Here is a 22,726-nt window from a genome sequence, read left to right on the forward strand (position 1 = left end):
TTTGAAGATACTTCGAAAATCACCATTTACCACTTGTCAGAAAATAATACAAGCAAGCAATGCTGTGGGGTCTCAAGATTATTGTTTGTTCCAGATCTTAAAACAGAAGAATACAAAGATAGAATGAACAGATGTTGTTTGAAGTGGGCCATAGTGAGAAAATACAAAAGCAGCAATAAAATGTCTACATTAAATATGAAGGATGCAATTCAGTGACCCCCGTTGGGTCGGTGCTGGACCAATCGCGAGTCACCCGACTCGTGCTGCCCAGTGTAATCTGGATCTCACCTTCGCGGGCGAGATTCAGATCTGCATATTTAAATGAGCCTAAATACCCGGAAGCCGGATTCACCCAGCACTCAATGGCTATGCAAGGGATACCTCACCAGGGCACCATTTAGTACTTGTCCACACAAACGTTGATCAGGCATAATGGTCTCCTCGGCCAATGGAGATCCCAGAGTGGTCGGGGACAAGGCAGGGTGATACCCTGGTACCTCCCCCAGCACCTTGGCACTGCCAATGCCACCATGACATTGTCAGGGTGCCTGGGCTGGCACTGCCGTGGGGCCTGGGTAGGCCTTCCCAAGGTTGTGGTGGCGGCGGTGGTGGGGGGGGGGGGGGGGGGGGGGGAGAGAACCACTGAGACTGCCAAGAAACGCCCTGCTAAACATGCCATTCGGAGGACTTCAACTTCAGTCTGCTGAATCGCACTCGAAGAATGGGCTGATAAGATGTTGAAATCAATATTTCTACAAAGCTAATAAAAACTATATTAAAGATTTGAAAACTTTTTACAGGACCCAAAGAATGGCTAACCTGGTCTCAATCTGCGAACAGATGTTTCGCCATCGATCTTTTAGTTGTGCTGCCCTTTCCTGATATCGTTCCAAATCCAAGTTGCGTTCATTGTGCAGCTGGAAGAGATGTTCACCAACAGCACTTGCTTGCTGCATTTCCTCTTTCAAAGAGGAAAACACACCTTGTTTATCATTCACATCATGAAGCCATTGCTGCAAGTAATAAAAGTTACACCACTTATTTTCATATCAAAGCAAAGCATCTCAAAATATCAAATATCAATAATAGTTCACATAAAATTATTTTCATAGTTTTGTTATTCTCATCTACCATTACAGGTGTAATTCTCATGCTCCATAACCAATAACTGGTACTATGCTTAACATTTCAAAATAAAAAGACACTCAAATGTATGTGACATATTGTGCTTAAACAAGCACTTGATTGGACAAATGTGTTTGCATCAATAATCATCAGAACTGCTGATAATAGATTTAGGAAACTACCCAAAAATTAAGGGATGCGCCTGGAGATAATCAGTCAAAGCTATTACTTAATGAAAAGGGAAAAGCGTAGACCCATTGGAAGCCGAGAACAACTGCTATGAGGACTATAATTCCAGGAGTTTGCTGCGTGCAAATTAGTTGCCATATTTCCTACATTACAGCAGTGACTTTACTTCAGAAGTGGTTGTAAAGCGTTTTGGGATGGCCTGGGGTGGTAAAGGACGGTATACAAATGAAAGTCTTTTTCTCTACCCCATGTAAAATTAGTTAATCTAGGAGTTGGTGAATTTGCAGAAAACTTCCAAACTTCTACAAACTTTTCCATATAGAATTGTTTCTGAACTTCACTCTTGAAAAATGTATTCAAAGCCAGCAAGTGTCAAGAGTAGATTGGGAGACACTGCTCCCATTGGTTGAAGGATCAACAACCAAATTTAAAGTTATTGGCAAAAGTAGTAATGAAGACAAGAAAGTTTTTTTTCACCTTTTCACGCAGCAAATATTGGATCTGGAATGCACTGCTCGCATGTGTGGTCAATGTCGGTTCAATCAATGCATTCAAGAGGAAATTTGATTATTATTTGAAAAAGAAGATTGGGCAGGGCTACGGAGAAAAGGCAGGGTATTGCACTAGATAAACTATCCCTTCAGAGAACCAGCACAGACTCTACAGGTCGAATCTGTGATTTTGTGAAAGGCTTGATTCTCATTTTTAGGCAATGGTCCCCTAGTCCAAGATTCCATAGCCAGCACAAATAGTTTCGATCTATCTACCCCATCAGCTCCCCTTAATAGTTTGAAAACATTCGGCCCATCGAGTCTGCACCGACCTTCTGACAGAGCAGTCCACCAGAGTGCACTTCCCCACCCTATCCCAATGCCCCCTTAACCTAACCTGCATATCCCTGGACACGAAGGAGGAATTGATCATGGCCAATCCACCTAACCTGCACATCTTTGGACTGAGAGAGGAAACCGGAGCACCCAGAGGAAACCCGTGCAGACACAGGGAGAAAGTGCAAACTCCACACAGACAGTTACCCAAGGCTGGAATTGAACCCGGGTCCCTGGTGCCGTGAAGCAGCAGTGCTAACCACTATGTCACCGTGCCACCCTGATCAGATAGAAATGTTCAAAAGGTTTTGGTCCCTAAATTATAGTGTTTAATAATTTCCTGACATTAAGAGTACCCAATTCTTTTTTTTCCAATTAAGGGGTAATTCACCTACCCTGCACATCTTTTTGGGTTCTGGTGTTGAGACCCAAGCAGACATGGAGAGAATGTGCAAACTCCACACGGTCAGTGACCAGGAGCCAGGATAGGGTCCTTGGCGCCTTGAGGCAGCAGTGCTAATTACTGGGCCACCGTGCCGCCCCCTGACAACATTTGTTAGACCAGAGTTTTCCAAAGTGCAGGTGTCAGAAGGATCAGAGCGATCGGTCGCAGCGTTCCCGACCACTTGTGAAGCGCCCAATGGCCTCGACGCGCTTTTAAGAATGCCGGCTGTGACCGCTTTTATGTTGAGAATGCCAGCTGTGACCGGATTTTAAATGCGAACGATGTAGTCTTCTCGCCAGAAGCGGCGGCAGAGAGCAGGTCATGTGCCCGGAATGTACCCTGATGTAACGCATCGTCTATGTGCCTGCTTTTGACACAAAATCATGGAGAAGAGTTTCCTCTATTTTCTAGCTGCGAGCAAACAAGCGAACAGAGCTGTGAAGAACTGAGGATGGATCGTTTTTATCATGATGTGCAAACATGCAGCTGATGAGCACATGGAGTGGGACACAACCAATGAGCAGTCAGGACACTCAGGGGTGGTATCTCACTATAAAAGGGATGAGGACTCACACCCCGTCTCTTTCCACAGACCAACATCTACAGAGTGAGACAGGATGTATCCTCAGCATCACACCCCAGCACGTGGCTTAGACAAGGCTGGTTCAGTTAGACTGAGTTACTACATTCAGATTAGCAGAGAGTCAAACTCATTGAGAACTGTGCTAATAGTTCAATAAAACACATTGAACTCACTTCAAAGTCTGGAGCATCTTTTACTCAAAACTGCATCAAGTGGCAGCCTGTGTTATTCTAAATTACATAACACAACATGATACCAGGAGTCTGTTCAATCCAGTTAGTTCAACTCAGCAAGATCCGTGACGACCAGCGAATGTATACTGGCACAATGGAAAAGATTCTGGCTCCTCACCAGCTCAGGACCTCCGCAATCTCAGTGCAAACTGGCGGACATTCAAGCAGAAATTTCAGCTTTACATTGAAGCATCAGACCTCAATGGTGCGTCTGATGCACGGAAGATAGCTCTTTTCCTCACCACAGTGGGTGATCATGCCTTGGAAATATTCAACTCCTTTCACTTCGCCGAAGACCAGGACAAGACAAAGTTTCAGACCATTCCTGGATAAGTTTGACAGCCACTGTGAGGTGGACACCAACAAAATCTTCGAGTGCTACATATTCAAGTAGCGATTACAAGGTAAAGACGAATCCTTCACCTCATATTTAACTAACCTTAGACTGCTAACGCAATCCTGCAACTTCGGTGAAATCACTGACTACATGATCAGAGAGCAAATTGTTTTTGGAGTTTACTCTGATCCTATGAGAGAGCAGTTACTGAAGATCAAGCATATGACCCTGCCAGTCGCGATTGAAACATGCACAGTGCATGAGCACGCAAAAAATCGCTATTCCCAGTACAAAACGGCAGAAAATGATAGACTAACCTCCCACGAGGCGGAGAGTGTGCAGGCCATCTCCCGGATGCAGCACCTCAACATTGATGAAAGCGGCCATTTTGCGCGCTCTTCCCGGGGCCCGCCGCATGCGCGATGCGAGCGGGATAACGAAGCGGCCGAAACCCTCACTGCGCAGGTGCAGACCTCTGAGAACCGCACTGCGCATGTGCAACGACGCACGGAGCATCAGGCCGCCGACTCCATGACGTGTTCGAACGGTGGCACTCCCCATTTAAAGAAACACTGCCCTGCAAGAGGCAGATGCGGTTTAAACTGCGGGAAGCCAGGCCACTATGCAGCCCAGTGCAGATATGCACCACCAGTCAGGAGCCAGCGCTCCCAATTCCGACAATGGCGCATCCGGAGTGTGCAACAATGCCTACAGGATTCCGATCCCGGCAGTGCAACGGATCCAGATGATGAATGCCTGGACAACCTACCTTGTGGGCATTATTACAACGTGTGAATATGCCACACCAGACACATAGCAAGTCCAATCCATCCTAGCTGTGGATTCCGAGGACGAATGGCGAGCAGTGATGAAGGTCAACCACTGCCCCATCCAGTTCAAGCTGGACACGGGTGCCTTTGCCAACCTCCTCTCACAGGCAGACTTCAGACACATTAAGAAGCCCCCCACGGTCCTTCCAGCTGCCTGCAAGCTCCTGGATTACAACGGGAATGCCATCACGGCACTGGGATCCCTCCAGCTGCACATATCCAACCGACACACACAAGCACGGTTACGCTTTGAAATTGTTAAGCCGGACTAGGTGCGCACGCCTGCAAGCAGCTGCACCTCATTCAAAGGGTTTACACCACGACATCCTCCCATGTGGATCTTCAGGCCGGCATCGACGACATCCTCGCCCAGTATCCAGATGTGTTCAACGGGATGGGCACGCTGCTGTATTGATACAAGATTCTGCTACGACCCGATGCCAAGCCAGTGGCCCACGCACCACGACGAGTCCCTCCTCCATTGAGAGAGCGCCTGAAGGCACAGCTCAAGGATCTTTAGCAAAAAGGCATCATATCCAAGGTCACCGAACCGACTGACTGGGTCAGCTCGATGGTGTGCGTAAAGAAGCCTTTGGGGACCTGCGCATCTGCATTGATCCCAAGGATCGCAATAAGAATATCATGCGGGAACACTACCCCATTCTGAAGCGGGAGGAACTCACAAGTGAGATGGCACACGCGCGCTTCTTCACCAAATTGGATGCATCACAGGGATTTTGGCAAATCCAGCTGGAAGAGTCCAGCAGAAGGCTGTGCACCTTCAACACGCCTTTTGGCAGATACTGCTACAATCGCATGCCATTTGGCATCATCTCAGCATCGGAGATATTCCATCGCATCATGGAGCAGATGATGGAAGGCATTGAAGGGGTTCGTGAACGACATCGTCATATCGTCCACGACCCCTGAAGACTATGTGTCCCGTCTCCAGAAGGTATTCCGCCGTGTATATGCCAACGGCCTAAAGTTAAACAGGTCCAAATGTTGTTTTGGCACATCGATGCTCAAGTTCCTAGGCGACCAGACCTCACAGCATGGTGTGCGCCCGGACACAGACACAATCAAGGCCATCGAGGCCATGAAGGTCCCTCAAGACAAAAGGGTGGTGCTGCGCTTCTTGGGTATGATCACTTTTCTGGGCAAGTTCATTCCAACATGGCCACACACACCACGGCCCTACGCAACATGGCGAAAAAGTCAATTGCCTTTGAGTGGAAGGCGGCACACCAGACAGTGGCTGGAGCTGAAAGCCAAGCTCACCACTGCACCAGTCCTGGCATTCTTCAACCCGGACCGGGAGACAAAGATATCCACAGATGCGAGTCAGGATGGCATCGGTGCGGCATTGCTTCAACGAGATGACACATCATCCTGGGCACCAGTAGCCTACGCACCAAGGGCGATGACGCCCACTGAAACCAGATATGCACAGATTGAGAAGGAGTACTTGGGTTTTCTCACCGGCATCCTCAAATTTCATGATTATGTCTATGGCCTGCCGACATTCACTGCCGAGACGGATCATAGGCCTCTGGTCCACATCATCCACAAGGACCTGAACGACGTGACGCCTCGGTTGCAGAGAATCCTGCTTAAACTTAGGAGGTATGACTTCAACTTGGTGTACACACCTGGCAAGGAGCTCATCATCGCTGATCCATTGTCCCGCTCCGTCACCTCACCCAGTGAGCCGCTGGAGATCATCCAGCACATCGAATCACAGGTGCAGCTGTGTGCTAGCACTCTCCTGGCAACAGATGAGAAGGTAGTTCTCATCCGTGATGAAACAGACAAAGACCCCCTCTTGCAACGCGTCATCCGCAACCTCACCAATGGCTGACAGAAAGGGCAGTGCCCACAATTTTACAATGTGAAGGATGACCCGACGGTGATTGATGGTATCCTCCTCAAGCTGGACAGGATTGTCATTCCACTCAAGTCTCCAGAGTTTGGTGCTGCGCCAGATTCATGAGGGACACCTGGGTGTCAAGAGGTGCAGACGCAGAGTCCGACAAGCTGTCTACTGGCCCGGCATCAGCCAGGACATCACGAACATGGTCCTGAACTGTGCTACCTGTCAGCGGTTCCAGCCAGCGTAGATCAAGGTGACGCTCCAACAGCATGACATAGTGACCTCTCCGTGGTCCAAGGTTGGCATCGACCTCTTTCATGCGAATGGTCGCGACTACGCATTGACCATCGACTATTTCTCGAATTACCCAGGTGCTGAAGCTCCCGGACCTCACCTCTCGGACCGTCATCAAAGCCTGTAAGGAGACGTTCTCAAGGCATGACATCCCATTCACCGTCATGAGCGACAAAGGCCCGTGCTTTAGCAATCAAGAATGGTCCACGTTTGCCAGGTCATACAATTTCCATCATGTCACCTCCAGTCCGCACTATCCGCAGTCCAATGGAAAAGTCGAGAAAGGGGTGCACATTGTGAAACAGCTCATCTGCAAGGCCGCGGACTCTGCTTCCGACATACACCTTGCACTACTCGCGTACAGGGAGACTCCATTGTCCACTGGCATGTCGCCGGCTCAACTCCTGATGAACAGGGACCTGAGGACGACGCTTCCAGCCATACACCTGCCCGACCTGCATCACCTCCCGGTGCTGCAGAAGATGCAGCAGCTCAGATACCGTCAAAAGCAGGGCTATGATGCCCATGACACCGATCTGGCCGAGCTATCCCCGGCAGACACTGTCAGGATCAAGATACCGGATGGTGGGTGGTCTGCCCCGGCTGTCGTTGTTCGACAGGCCGCGCCCCGCTTGTATGTTGTACGTATGGCTGATGGCTCCATCGTGCGAAGGAATCGACGGGCACTGTGCAAAGTTGCCTGCCCGCAACCACTTTCTCCTCCATTTCCATATGTTGAATTGCCACCTCCTGATACCTCGCACCATGAGGCCGCGGGTCAGGCTTCCAGCCCGCATGTCAAGATGCCGTCGTCCCCTCCGCCACCACTCCAGCGGTCGACCAGGATCAGACGTAAGCCTCAGAGACTGGAGTTGTGAACGTTTGTTTTGTTTGCTCTGTTCTGTTGTCCTCCGTCAGTCACGTTAGACAGATTCATTCACATGTAAATACATTCACATATGCCAACAAAACATTTTTAAAAAAGGAGATGTCATGATGTGCAAGCTTGCTGCTGATGAGCACATGGAGTGGGACACGACCAATGAGCAGTCAGGACACTCAGGGGTGGCATCTCACTATAAAAGGGATGAGGCACTCACACCCCATCTCTTTCCACAGACCAACATCTACAGAGTGAGACAGGGTGTATCCTCAGCATCACACCCCAGCACGTGGCTTAGAGCAAGGCTGGTTCAGTTAGACGGAGTTACTACATTTAGATTAGCAGAGAGTCGAACTCATTGAGAATTGTGTTAATAGTTCAATAAAACACATTGAACTCACTTCAAAGTCTGGAGCATCATTTACTCAAAACTGCATTAAGTGGCAGCTTGTGTTATTCCAAATTACATAACATAACTGTTTTGTTCTAAGGAAGAGAGGGCCAGAGACACAAACAGGTCAGGACTTCGCAACTGATTCTGCTGGAGGGTCCAAGGCAGGACAAAGAAGTGCTATTGTGAGCTGCTCAGGAGAGTGCACGGCAGGACGAAGCAGTGCTTGTGTGAGCTGTATACAGAACTCCAGGGCCTCTGGTGAACAGCCTATTAAGAGGAAACTGAAATCTGGAACAAAGCATAGAACATAGAACAGTACAGCACAGTACAGGTCCTTCAGCCCACGATGTTGTGCCGGACTAGTCTGAAACCAAGATCAAATCAACCTACTCCCAATCATTCTAGTTCACTCCATGTGCCTATCCAATAACCGCTTGAAAGTTCCGAAAGTGGCCGACTCCACTACCATAGCTGGGAGTGCGTTCCATGCCCCAACCACTCTGAGTAAAGAACCTACCTCTGACATCCCTCCTATATCTTCCACCATGAACCTTATAGTTTTGCCCCCTTCTAACAGCTACATCCACCCGAGGAAAAAGTCGCTGAACGTCCACTCTATGTATCCCTCTCATCATCTTATACACCTCAATTAAGTCACCACTCACCCTCCTTCGCTCTAATGAGAAAAGCACTAGCTCCCTCAACCTTTCCTCATAAAACCTACCCTCTAATCCAGGCAGCATCCTGGTAAATCTCCTTTGCACCCTTTCCAATGCTTCCACATCCTTCCTATAATGAGGTGACTAGAACTGCACACAATACTCCAAATGTGGTCTAACCAAGGTCTTGTACATTTGCAGCATAACCTCACGGCTCTTAAACTCAATCCCCCGTTAATAAATGCTAACACACTTTAGGCTTTCTTCACGGCTCTATCCACTTGGGTGGCAACTTACAGAGATCTATGGACATGAACTCCGAGATCTCTCTTCTCCTCCACATTCTTCAGAACCCTGCCGTTAACCCTGTAATCCGCATTCAAATTTGTCCTACCAAATGAATCACCTCACACTTATCAGGGTTAAACTCCATCTGCCACTTTTCAGCCCAGCTCTGCATCCTATCAATGTCTCTTTGCAGCCTACAACAGCCCTCCACATTATCCACTACTCCACCAATCTTGGTGTCATCAGCAAATTTACTAACCCAACCTTCAACTCCATCATCCAAGTCATTAATAAAAATCACAAATAGCAGAGGACCCAGCACTGATCCCTGTGGTACACCGCTGGTGACTGGGCTCCAGGATGAAAATTTACCATCTACCACCACCCTCTATCTTCTATGTGATAGCCAGTTACTGATCCAATCAGCCAAATTTCCCTCTATGCCATGCCTCCTTACTTTCTGCATGAGCCGACAATGGGGCACTTGGGGCACCTTATCAAACTAAAATCCATATGTACAACATCAACTGCTCTACCTTCATCTATGTACTTAGTTACCTTCTCAAAAAGAGTAGAATCAAACTTGTGAGGCAAAACTTACCCCTCACAAATCCGTGCTGACTATCCTGGATTATGCTGTATCTTTCCAAATGATCATAAATCCTATCCCTCAGGACCCTTTCCAATAATTTACCTATGACCGAAGTGAGACTAACTAGCCTATAATTCCCAGGGTTATACCTATTCCCTTTCTTGAACAAGGGGACAACATTCGCCTCTCTCCAGTCTTCTGGCACTATTTCTGTAGACAGTGATGACATAAAGATCAAAGCCAAAGACTCTGCAATCTCATCCCTCGCCTCCCCAAGAATCCTAGGATATATCCCATCATGCCCAGGGGAGTTATCTATCCTCAGGCTTCTCAAAATTTCTAACACATCTTCCTTCTGAATATCTACCTCCTCCAGCCTAGCAGCCTGTATCGCACTATCCTCCTCAACAACATGGCCCCTCTCCTTTGTGAACAATGAAGAAAAGTATTCATTTAGGGCCTCTCCTATATCTTAAGACTCCATGCACACGTTCCCACTACTGTCCTTGACCGGCCCTAACTTCACCTTGGTCATTCTTTTATTCCTCACGCAAGTGTAAAAAACCTTGGGGTTTTCCTTGATCCTACCCGCCAAGGACTTCTCATGCCCCCTCCTAGCTCCCCTGAGCCCTTTCTTGAGCTCCTTCCTAGCTATCTTGCATCCCTCAAGTGCCCTAACTGAACCTTGTTTTCTCATCCTTACATAAGCCCCCTTCTTCCTCTTGACAAGACATTCAACCTCTTTTGTAAACCATGGTTCCCTCACTCAATCATTTCCTCCCTGCCTGACAGGGACATACATATCAAGGACACGCAGTATTTGCTCCTTGAACAAGTTCCACATCTCAATTGTGCCTATCCCTGACAGTTCCTGTTTCCATCTTATGCTCCCCAATTCTTGCCTAATCGCATCGTAATGACCTTTCCCCCAGTTATAAACCTTGCCCTGCCATATGTTCCGATCCCTTTCCATTGCTATAGTGAAAGTCACCGAATTGTGGTCACTATCTCCAAAGTGCTCTCCCACAATCAAATCTAACACTTGGCCCGGTTCATTACCCAGTACCAAATCCAATGTGGCCCTGCCTCTTGTCGGTCTATCCACATAGTGTGAGGAAACCCTCCTGCACACACTGGATAAAAACAGCCCCATCCAAACTATTCGAATTATAGTGGTTCCAATCAATATTTGGAAAGTTAAAGTCACCCATGATAACTACCCTGTGACTACCGCACCTATCCAAAATCTGCATTGCAATCTTTTCCTCCACATCTCTGTTACTGTTTGGGGGCCGATAGAAAAATCCGAACAAAGTGACCGCTCCTTTCCTATTTCTAACTTCAGCCCACACTACCTCAGTAGACAGATCCTCCTCAAACTGCCTTTCTGCAGCCATTATACTATCCTTGATTAACAATGCTACTCCACCTCTTTTACCACCTTCCCTAATCTTACTGAAACATCTAAATCCCGGAACCTCCAACAACCATTCCTGCCCCTGTTCTATCCACGTCTCCGTAATGGCCACAACATCGTAGTCCCAGGTACCAATCCATGCTTCAAGCTCACCAACCTTATTCCTGATGCTCCTCGCATTGAAGTAGACACACTTCAAACCACCTTCATGCCTGCAGGTCCACTCTTGTGACCTTGGTACCTTCCTTAGTACTGCACTACCCTCAACTTCCTGAACTCCAGCAACGCTATCTCCTGGACTACAGATCAGTTTCCCGTCCCCCTGCTAAATTAGTTTAAACCCCCCGAAGAGCTGTAGCAAATTTCCCTCCCAGGATATTGGTGCCCCTCTGGTTCTGGTGTAACCCGTCCTGTTTGTACAGGTCCCACTTTCCCCAGAATGTGCGCCAATTATCCAAGTAACTGAAACCCTCCCTCCTATACCATCCCTGTAGCCACGTGTTTAACTGCACTCTCTCCCTGTTCCTCACCTCGCTAGCACATGGCACTGGCAGCAATCCAGAGATGACAACACGGTCTGACCTGGCTCTCAGCTTCCACCCTAGCTCCCTGAATTCCTGTTTTACATCCCCGTCCCTTTTCCTACCTATGTCGCTGGTACCGATGTGTACCATGACTTGTGGCTGCTCCCCCTCCCTCTTAAGGATCCTGAAAACACGATCAGAGACGTCACGGACCTTGGCACCTGGGAGGCAACACACCAACCGGGAGCCTCTATCGTTGCCACAGAACCGCCTATCTGTACTTCTAACTATAGAGTCTCCAATAACTAATGCTCTCCTGCCTTCCCTTCTGAGCCACAGGGAGAGACTTAGTGCCAGAGACCTGGTCACAGTGGCTTACCTCTGGTAGGTTTCCCCCCTCCACAGTATCCAAAACGGTATACCTGTTATTGAGGGGACCAACCTCAGGGAATCCCTGCACTGACTGCTTCTTCCCCCTCCTTTTAAACGTCACCCAGCTACCTTCATTCTTAGGAATAACTACATCCCTGTAGCTTCTATCTATAACAGACTCTGCCTCCTGAATGATCCTCAGTTCATCCAGCTCCAGTTCCCTAACACGGTCTTTGAGGAGCTGGAGATGGGTGCACTTCCCGCAGGTGAACTCAGCAGGGCCACTGACGGTGTCCCTCACCTCGAACATCCTGCAGGAGGAACATTGCACTGCCCTCTCTGCCATCCCTTCCATTTATCCACTTGACAATTACAGAGAGGAAAAAAAAGCTTACCTGATTTTCACACTCCCGCAGGTTAGAGGTGGTGGAAGAGTGGAGAGAGGAAAAGGAAAGAAAAGCTTACCTCACCAACTCAGCACACAGTCTTTTTTTTTGGCTAGAGGAGGAGGATGGGTGGAAGACACTACCTGTGTAGTGTCTCGGGTTTAGCCACTGCCTGAAATATATTAGCAGTAAAAAGATAATTTCCAGTTATGGCTTTGTTAATTGTGCCAATGCAAATCAGGATGCAAAGTGTGCTATATGCAGTGAAGCACTGGAAAATGAGAGTTGCATGCTATGTCTTTTTAAAAAAAATTTAGAGTACCCAATTCTTTTTCCAATTAAGGCAATTTATAGTGTGTTCAATCCACCGACCCTGCACATATTTTTGGGTTGTGGGGAGGGACACACGCAGACTTATGGAGAATGTGCAAACTCCACACGGACAGTGATCCAGGGCCCGGATTGAACTCGGTAGCAGTGCTAACTACTGTGCCACTGTGCTGCCCACTAACTATGTCTTAACATGTAGACACCTTTTCAATTTCAAACAAATTGAACCTCAAATTACAAGGGAAGGATGATGATTGCTTTTGGCACTGTGAAGAAATAGATGCTTTCCAAAAGTCATTGAAAATTTGGCAAGTGCGAGTACAAATCCAAAACTATGTTCCTCACAATGCTACGACAGAAAACAGTGTTAGCAATAGACTGGCAAGCCTTATTCAGTCACATTTAACTGCGATAATCAACAGTTTTTGTTGCTAGAGGAGAAGTTTCAGATTTTTAAAGAGAAGAGGTGGGTGAAAAATCCTTTTTTTGAGACCCCAGAGTCAATTATTAACTTACAGCTGACTCCAAATGAAGAGGCTGAATTCTGCACTTCACTTGTGACAGCCCATTAAAAACAAGCCACAAGTCCATGAGGCTGTCAGCATTCTGGAGTCGTGTCTCCAATGAGCATCAGTGCTCAGTAAAACAAGCATTTTGTTACTACTGCTTTCACAATGACCTACATGTGAGGCTGGAATTTCTGTCCTCACAAAGATGAAGACAGCACAAAGGAACCAATATGCGCATTGCCCCCTCCTCCTGTGAACCTGAGATCGCGAGGACCAAGCAGGCTCACCTGTCGCATTAAAGGTAAGCGAAAATGGTGTGTTGCGAATGTCAGTCGGCATGGGTTGCGAAGGCCGGCCGGCATTGGTCACGAAGGTCAGCCAGTTGGTTAAAATGGGTCCCAGGAAATAAAGTTTGAAAAACACTGTTAGACTAGCCTTCTATAATTTCCTGATGTGCTCCTCATCTTTCTTCAAGAATGAAATGACATGCAATTTTCCTATCTTAAGGAATAGTTCTTTAATTGAGAAAGCTTTGGAATATCATTGTTCGAGCATCGGCAATGTTCTTGACTACTTAATACCCTGGGATAAAAATCATTGCATCCTAGGGATATGTCACTCTTACGTTCTGCTATTTTAATGTACTCTTCTTAATATTTTGTCACCCTTTGCTGTTCCTTATACCTCCTCCATTCACCTGGATCTGTGCCATTTTTTTCATTCTTATAAGTCTCTTAGTTTTAGGTTATCCCTTAGGGTATAAACTAGTGCTGTATCACAGTAAATGTATTTGAATTCTTCCCATCGATCTTCTGTTTTTTACCTATCATCAACTTTTCCCAGTATACTGTGGATAATCCATGTTCCAGCCCACTGAATTCAACTAATTCAATGCTTTCCTGGTTAGCCTCCCACACTTTTCATCCCTCATAAACTTGAGGTTAACTATAAGTCTACTGCATGTATCCTCATCTCCATAAAATCCCACAAACCCACCACAGCAGTATCTGTTCATCTATGTGGACTCCTGATCTACCTTAGTTTTAAAATGATCATTCTATTAAAATTCCGCTGAGTCTTGTCCCTCCTCAACTCTTCTAGCCTAAAAACCCTCATCCCTCGAATTCTGGCCTCCTCCGCCAAAGGCATCCACAACCCCCCAGCCTCATCGCACACGTTTGACTCTTTCAGCTGCAAGTCCCAACCACTGGAACTCCCTCCTTAAACGGTTCGCGCCTCCACTAACATGCCTCATTGACCAAGTTTTTATTTTATCCCTCCCGATACCTTCTTTGTCTCCGGGTCCATTTTTGACTGATGGTATACTCCTATGATAATTTATGATAATTATCCTTGGGATAGTTTCCCCTTTAAAAGGTGCTATGTAAATGAAAGTTGGTGCTGTTGTTAAATACTATTTGGCCAGTCCCAGGACTTCCAATCACATTACTGTAAGAGTGTGCTGATGTTCATTACTGAGAATTATCCGACCTCTAATAGGGTTCTCTGCCCTTCAATAGCCTCCTGGTCGACTGGTACTGCATCTTCCTCACACAGCTTCATTTCGTACATTTTAACCAGCATTTCAGCCCCTTGACTGGTTTTCAACATGACATCCACTGTTTTCAGCCTAAAAGAAATTAAAACATAATTATTCACTTGAAATAAAATTTTTACGCGTATGAATATAAGAGTTCGTTTTAGAATTCTTTACAAATTCAATCTGATTATTTCCCATCTTTTCTTGTGGTAAACTCACATTCTTCCATCTATTAATCATGAATCTATATCTAACCTGCCTTTAAATACTTCGGTGAAGCAAGCATTTAAAATTTTTAAAATTCATTCACGGGATGTGGGCGTCGGTGGTTAGGCCAGCATTTATTGCCCATCCCTCGTTGCCCTTCAGAAGGTGGCAGTGAGTTGTCTTCCTAAACCGCTGCAGTCCCTGAGGTATAGGTACACCTATACTAGTGCTATTAAATAGTGCTATTAGGGAGGGCGTTCCAAGATTTTGCCCTAGCGAAGGAACGGTAATATATTTCAAAATCAGGGTGATGAGTGACTTGGAGGGGACCCTCCAGGTGGTGGGGTTCCCAGATATCTGCTGCTCTTGTCCTTCTAGATGATAGTGGTCATCGGTTCAGAAGGTGCTGTCTAAGGAAACTTGGCGAGTTACTGCAGTGCATCTTGTAGATGGTACACACGGCTGCCACTGTTTGTCGGTGGTGGGGGTTTAATGTTTGTGGAAGGAGTAGCAATCAAGCAGCCAGCTATGTCCTGGATGGTGTTGAGCTTCTTGGGTGTTGTTGGAGCTGCATTCATCCAAGCAAGTGGAGAGTATTTCATTACACTCCTTACTTGTGCCTTGTAGATGGTGGACAGGCTTTTGGGGATCAGGTGGTGAGTTACTTGCCATAGGATTCCTAGGCTTTGACCTGCCCTGGTAGCCACGGTATTAATATGGCTAGTCCAGTTCAGTTTCTGATCAATGGTAACCCCCAGGATGTAGATTGTGGGGGATTCAGTGATCGTAATTCCATTGAATGTCAAGGGGTGACAGTTAGATCCTCTCTTGTCGAAGATGGTCATAACTGAAAGGTGCCTTTAGAACAAAAAAAAAATCCAATTCAGAAAAGAATATACACCTTAAAAGGTACAATTTTCTTGAAAGCTGGCCTAATTTCCTTGCTGCAAAAGACTTGATCAAATTCTAACATATATCCGATTAATGTCATAAGTTTCAAAGATGTTGGAGTCACATTAATAATTATGATCTTTGCGCATGCAAATAATGTCATTTGACCATTTCTAATTATTTAAGATTTCCATTCATTTATGCATGTGCATAAAAAGGTAGTGATACAAGAGCACATTTAACTTCTATGATCACTTCTGGAGCATTATTCCAATCGGTATAACTTCTTGGATGCTTTACTGAGAGACACAAGGTTGCATCAATTTAAAATTCTATTGCTTTCAGTCTCCCTTGTTCAACTCAAATAGCAAGGCAAAGGGGGAAAAAACTGGAGCCCATCATTTACACACTTAGAGGCTTTTATTTACAGTGACACTTATTGCAACCTTGCACCTCCAAATACAACAACCAGATTTAGACTGCTCCTGTGTATGGGACCTGCATGAATCTCCAGTGTACACTTGAATACAACAAAAAACTCAGGGCGAGATTTTCTGGCTGTTCATGTTGGCGGAATCTTCTGGTTCTGCCGACGGCACACCCCTGGCAGTGTGGGATGGATTAGATGGGAAATCCCATTAACAATGCTGGATGAGAAGATCCCGCCAACAGCCAAAAGCAGGCTGCCAAGAAATACGCTGTCAAGAAACATGCAGTGCGGAAGCCAGAGAATCTCGGCCTCAATATACAATTAACATCCTTGGTCTGAAGTAAAGTGCCTCCAAGTAAATCCAAGAGATACAAATAGATGTAAAGTTCATAATTGCTACTTCTGCTAGCCCATCAAAATATGATCAAGCTACTATTTTTAAATACGTACTAATATAGTAACTGATCATACATTGAACTCTTTCCTGCTTTGTTCTAAATTAATCTCTTTTCTGCAATTTCAGACTCACTTGTCCATGTAGATGGAGGATAATGAATGCACTTGATTCATTTTCTGTACTACCAAGTCCAACTCAGAATGCAGCGCTGGGATACTAGTCGCAGAGGGAGATTGGTAGAAGAAACTCTCACATTTCTTTGTCACCTGATTCAAATCAGATTTCAATCCATTTAGTTCCTGCTGCATGCGCTGCAAAAACAGTAAATAATGAAGGAATCAATAAGAAGATTTATGAAAAGTTTACTTCCTAGTATATAAATATTAAATTGACAAGAAAAGATAGCAAGGGATGTAATATTTTTCACATGAACTTGCCACAGGAAGTGCAGTCACATAGTAAGTATATGCAGCTTTAGTTAGAGTAACATCATGACCGCACGTGCATTACTGACAGACTGTGGTGCCCACTAATCAATTTCAATGCATCATAGATACGTATTGTGACAGACAAACCTCTTGTTCAATGATTCTGAAGGTACTATCTTGCATGGCATCTCCTTCAACTGAGGCCTGGAGCCTTCGTACTAATTGGTCTTTATATTTTTCCAGATGTAGGCAGATGTTTTGCAGCTCGGTGATGTACGTCATACTCAATGTCTCATCCTTCTCCTCTACTTGACAAGCACATGATAATTAGATATAAAATTTGAAATAACTCAAACTCTTCTGCTATTTTCAAGTCACAATGATCATTGAGATAACCAGGAAGATAAGTATTCTCTTGTATGACAAATACAATGCACTGATTTAAAAAACATTTTTTTAAACAAAAGCAGAATAAATGATTGGGACATACACATGGGATTAAAGTGGAGGCGAAAAATACAAATTAAGTTTTAAAAAAATAAAATTTTAAAATATGAATTTTTATTATAATGGAGAGATTTGACATTCCACAAAATAAAATTATATTTTCAGGGACATTAAGGCAGTCCAATAATAATCAACAAAATTAGCATAGCATTAAAAACTCAGTTACCCCACATCCAATAAGATGTAACTTTTTCAAGGGCCATTGTAACAAGACCAATCGCTTAAAAAAGTGCGTTTTGCCAGAGCAGTGATTGCACTTTATTGCAGTTTGCAGGGGTCTTCAACGGAATACCCAGTGAGAGAGTATAGAACTACTGACAACAATTTCTGGGTTTCTTACTTCAGCATTCTGGTTGTACCTACAGAATGTGGCTTGCCACAACCTCAAGGGCAGTTAGGGACGGGCAACAAATGTGGCCTTGCCAGCAACACTCAAACTCCTTGAATGCATTTTTTAAAAAACTGTGCATGTGTGGACTCCAGAAGCTGCTGTCAGTTTCGTCTGAGTAACAACAGTCAATGCTGATGATTTCATAATCAATACAACATCAAAATTTTGGGCCATGATACATGACCCACCATCAAAGAATATTTTCAAGAGGTTAAAATACCTTTCTGAAAAAAAAAAAAGGTGTTTTTCAACACCTTGTGGTATGATTCTACTTTAGTTGTTAAACGTTATGTGGTTTTTAGCTTGTTTTCATAATTCATTCTGGGCATTGCCGGCAGACAGCATTTATTGCCCATCCATTGTTGCTCCTAAAGTGATGGTGTGTCTTCGTCTTGAAGTGTTGCAGTCCTTGTGCTGAAGATACTTTTGGAATACTGTTAGGTAAGGACTTGGACTTCTACGCAGTGAAGATCAAGGAAAAATTATACCTATCCTGGCGAGAATGATGTGGTGTGCGACTTGGAAGAAGAACTCGTAGGTGATGGCTTCTTGAGGACTGTAGCCTTTGTCTTTCTTGGTGGTGAAGGTCACATGCTTGGAGTGCTACCGAAGAAGCTTTGGTAAGTTGTTGCAGATGGTACACCACTGTATTTTTCTCCGTCTTTCTACTTCTATTGGATATTTTATATGTAAATACATCTGAGCAAATATTTTTAGTCTGTATGCACGGATCTGGTGCCATGCTATATTTGCAAGAGACAAACAAGCAGGTTGGGCATTCTATCTTTTGTCCAATAAATATTGTATTGTGATTAAGCTCCCCTTTATGTCACAGGTAACCCTGAATTTGAACAATATAATTGCTTCACTGACACTGGGTCAAAATCCTCAACTCCTTCCTTAAAAGTATTATGGGTGTACCAACATCATGAGGACTGTAGTGTTTCAAGAAGGTCACTCATCCTCACCTTCTCAAAAGCCATTAGAGATCGGCAATAAACATTGGCTTTACTAGAAGCACACATCCCATGAATAAATGAAAAATAGGTTAATTATTAAATCTGAGTATACTATCCTACACACAGCATTAAACACATTTTGAATTATATGGGTCAGCGTCTGCTTTGGAGCCTGCCATTTAGCCGCGAGATGAGAGCAGTATCAGACAAAGACTTTGAAGTACAATACTCTCCTTGCTTCTGACAACAATACTTCTTGTATTTACTTCTGATGGTACCTCACATACCTTAAACCTGCTTACAAGGGAAGTTCAGCTACCTGTAATAGTACTGGCATTGTTATTTTCTATGTACAAGATTGCTACCAACAGCATTCTTATTGTAAATACGACCGTTTAATATCAGCTAATCACAAGCTTGCTTCTCAAAGATTGTCAATGTCTCAGTTGTTGGGAACATGAATAATTGTTGATCAAAATCCAATTCATGAAATGTAGCTTGTTATGCCTCTCCACTTCAAAGATATTGGGCTTGAGATACCGGCCATGACCTGCCCTGCACTGCTAATGATGCCTAGGCACCTTGGCCCTGCCAGGTTTTTAAATTCGTTCATGGGATGTGGACTTTGTTGGCTGGGCCAGAATTTATTGCCCATCCCTAATTACCCTTGAGGGGCCAGTTAAGAGTCAACCACATTGCTGTGGGTCTGGAGTCATATGTAGGCCAGACCAGGTAAAGACAGCAGATTTCCTTCCCTAAAGGACATTAGTGAAACAAGTGGGTTTTTACGACAATCGACAGGGGTACTGCCAGGATGCCAGTGCCAAGGTGTCCAGGTGCATTATGCTTATTGAGACCGGGGATGCCCTGCACGTTTGAGGTGGAATGGGGTGGGGCTCAAGGACCCCCCAACAGGTGAATTGGGGGGGGAGGGGGGGGGGGGGGGGGGGAGGGGTGTCCTGGTGTCACATTGGGGTGCCATTTAACAATGGCGCTCCAATCTCTTCTTTCACTGACTGAGGTCCTCAGTGCAGGAAATGTGACTAAGTGCAGCCTCGGAGGGGCGTTCCCCACCGTTAGATAGCGGAGTCATTCCCGGAACTACAAGCGTCAGGAACGACCCCTCTAATCCCGCCCAGAACCGTTTTTGTTTTCTTTTTCGTTACTTCGCGCCCATTGTGTTACTTCGAAGTAGTGAATCTTCCATTTTATTTTTTAACATTTTTTTTTTACATTTTTAAAAAATTCTCCTTTTTCACATTTTCTCCCAGATTTACACCTATCAACAATAAACAATAATCAGCAAGATATGTCAATCCCCATAATAACAACGATCCCGTCCGCCCACCAACCCCCAAACCTTAGCCCACATGTTTACATAAACAAATGACAAAAAGGAATCAGGGATTACCCATAGTCACCCTTAATCTACACAGCCCCCCCCCCCCCCCCCCCCCCACCCCAACTAATGTTCGATGTTGTCCAGTTCTTGAAAGTGCATAATAAATAGTGCCCATGACTTGTAGAACCCCTCCGAGCTTCCCCTCAATTCGAACTTAACCTTCTCACGGGTCAAGTATTCCAACAGGTCCCCCCGCCACGTCAGGGCACTGGGTGGAGAGGCTGCTCTCCATCCCAGCAGGATCCGCCTTCAGGCGATCAACGAGGCGAAGGCAACGATATCTGCCTCCGCTCCCGTTTCCAACCCTGGCTGGTCCGACACCCCGAATATGGCCTCCTGGGGACCCGGGTCCAGTTTCCATTTTATTTTTTAAAATGATATAATTACATTGAAGGTCTGGAATCAAGGGTATATTAATTCTTGTTTTGTGTTCTTTTTACTGACCTGTTTCCATGGATACCAGTAGCTTCTCAGAATGCTCCTTACAGTTATCCACCTCTTCCTCTAACCGTAGTCTGTCTGCAATGGAGAAGACCTGAGACTCCTGGCTGTCCTCAAGGAAATCCTCATAATGCATCTGGAGATTTTTCATGACTTGTGACTGCTCATTTGCCTTCAGAGTTTTAAACTGGAATGAAAAGGTACTGAAGTTGCCTAAATCTGGTATGCATTTTCCATAAATAATTTAAATGCTTAGATTATAAACAGGTCTGCAGAGGTTACTGCCTCCCTTGGCCGATTTGGCTTTGTAAGCTTTCAGTTCACTTATCGATTCGAAAGCAAGTTTTATGGCAACAATACTATTCAAATATTATGGTTATATATTACTGGTTTCAACTAAACGTTCTTTTAAAAAAAACAAAAAATTGAGAGTACCCAATTATTTTTTCCAAATCAGGGGCAATTTAGCTTGGCCAATCCACCTAACATGCACATCTTTGGGTTGTCGGGGTGAAACCCTTGCAGACACGGGGAGAATGTGCAAATTCCACACGGACAGTGACCCAGGGCCGGGATCGAACCCGGGTCCTCAGCGCTGTAGGCAGCAGTGCTAACCACTACGCCACCGTGCCGCGTCAACTGAATGTTCAAAGGAAATTCATTGAGGCAATCAATTTGTACTGTAAAGAAAAGGAAAATATTGATTAGACTGTTTAAGAGCTTTAAATAAAAAATAAAGGCCTGGATTACACAGTCAGCGGCAACGTGACAGAATCCACCACAGACCTCGAAGAAAGCTGCCCAAGACCACCTAGCGAGCCCTTTGGTTTGGATTTCATCTTTCCCAATGTTAATTTTACTGATGGCAGCTATAGGGTAACTATGGTGTCTAGCAACAATGATGTCATCAAGTAGGTGAAGCAGTCAACAACATTGAGGAATTCTAAAAGACAGCAAACCACAAAGTAACTAGCAGGTTTTACCATTTATCTTTTTCTAATTTTACAGAGAGCAAAATGAAGATTGGGACACAAACATGTGATTAAAAGATATAAGCTGAAAAATGACAAAAAAAATCTCTGGAATTATCAGAGATAATTTCAGGGCCAGTGAGGTTATTCGCCAATGATCATGATTTATTACGCCATTAAAATCTCAGGGATTTTCGACAAGGTATAACTCTTGAAGGACTTTTGCAGTAAGAATATTGGCATAAAAGTACAAGTTCACGTCAATTCAATTATTTCTAATTCACTTCCATCTGTTAGGGCTTCAGTAGTGCATCCTGTGTAGCAGCAGGAAATCAATGACAGGAGCTTCTGGATTTCCACATTCAACTACATGTACATGAATGCCAGAAGTCGTTGTCAGTTTCAGAGCAATGGCTACAAATGCTTAACATCTTTAAAACTGCAAAATGTGGGCCATAAACGTATTCAGAATACTGGATACAAAACTCATATACACAACGCTACATGAGATGCATTTACAAAAGAAAGATACTTCTGCAAAGTAAAAAAAAGATCATTCACAAAATATTTTTAGTCAAGAATGAAATTCGGACTTCCGGGTGCGGCGATGACCAGCTGAGTCGCACGTTTCGGCAGCTCCCGGTGAAACGGACTTTTGGGCTCTTGATAGGAGCCCCAACGGCAATTTTGACGGCTAAAAACACTGTGCGGTAAACCAGAAGGGAATCCCCCCTGGATACGGATGAAAAAAGGAGGAGAAAGTGGCCGGATTGCAGTGGATCCTTTAGAACAGCGGCAAGGAAGGCAAGCAAAAACCAAGATGGCGTCGGAAGGTGGCAGTTTAACATGGGGCCCTGAACAACAAGAGTTCTTGAAATGCTGTGTGGAAGAGCTCAAAAAGGAAATGAAGAAAGAGCTGTTGGCCCCGATACTACAGACGATCGAAGGGCTAAAGGAGGAACAAAAGACCCAGGAGCGGGAGCTTCGGGTCGTGAAGGCAAAGGCAACCGAGAATGAGGACGACATACAGGGCCTGGTGGTGAAGACGGAGACGCATGAGGCACATCAGAAA

At 45.2% G+C, this 22,726-nt stretch overlaps 1 protein-coding gene across 28 annotated transcripts in view; it reads right to left on the bottom strand.

Moving 5' to 3' along the window:
• macf1a (microtubule actin crosslinking factor 1a) overlaps positions 1-22,726 on the bottom strand; it is a 999,246-nt gene that overhangs the window by 345,494 nt on the left and 631,026 nt on the right. For 17 of the 28 annotated variants that reach the window (XM_072501197.1, XM_072501201.1, XM_072501190.1 and 14 more), the window contains 5 exons: positions 20,687-20,870; positions 17,131-17,291; positions 16,688-16,866; positions 14,582-14,720; positions 820-1,013 (listed from right to left, as the gene is read on the bottom strand). In XM_072501197.1, the coding sequence (XP_072357298.1) occupies positions 820-1,013; positions 14,582-14,720; positions 16,688-16,866; positions 17,131-17,291; positions 20,687-20,870 (857 nt within the window). The remainder of the gene's footprint in view (positions 1-819; positions 1,014-14,581; positions 14,721-16,687; positions 16,867-17,130; positions 17,292-20,686; positions 20,871-22,726) is intronic. The other 11 variants (XM_072501211.1, XM_072501212.1, XM_072501216.1 and 8 more) reach the window with 1 other exon arrangement.

This window comes from Scyliorhinus torazame, chromosome 1 (genome assembly GCF_047496885.1).
Source record: "Scyliorhinus torazame isolate Kashiwa2021f chromosome 1, sScyTor2.1, whole genome shotgun sequence".
In the NCBI taxonomy this organism is placed as follows: Eukaryota; Metazoa; Chordata; class Chondrichthyes; order Carcharhiniformes; family Scyliorhinidae; genus Scyliorhinus; species Scyliorhinus torazame.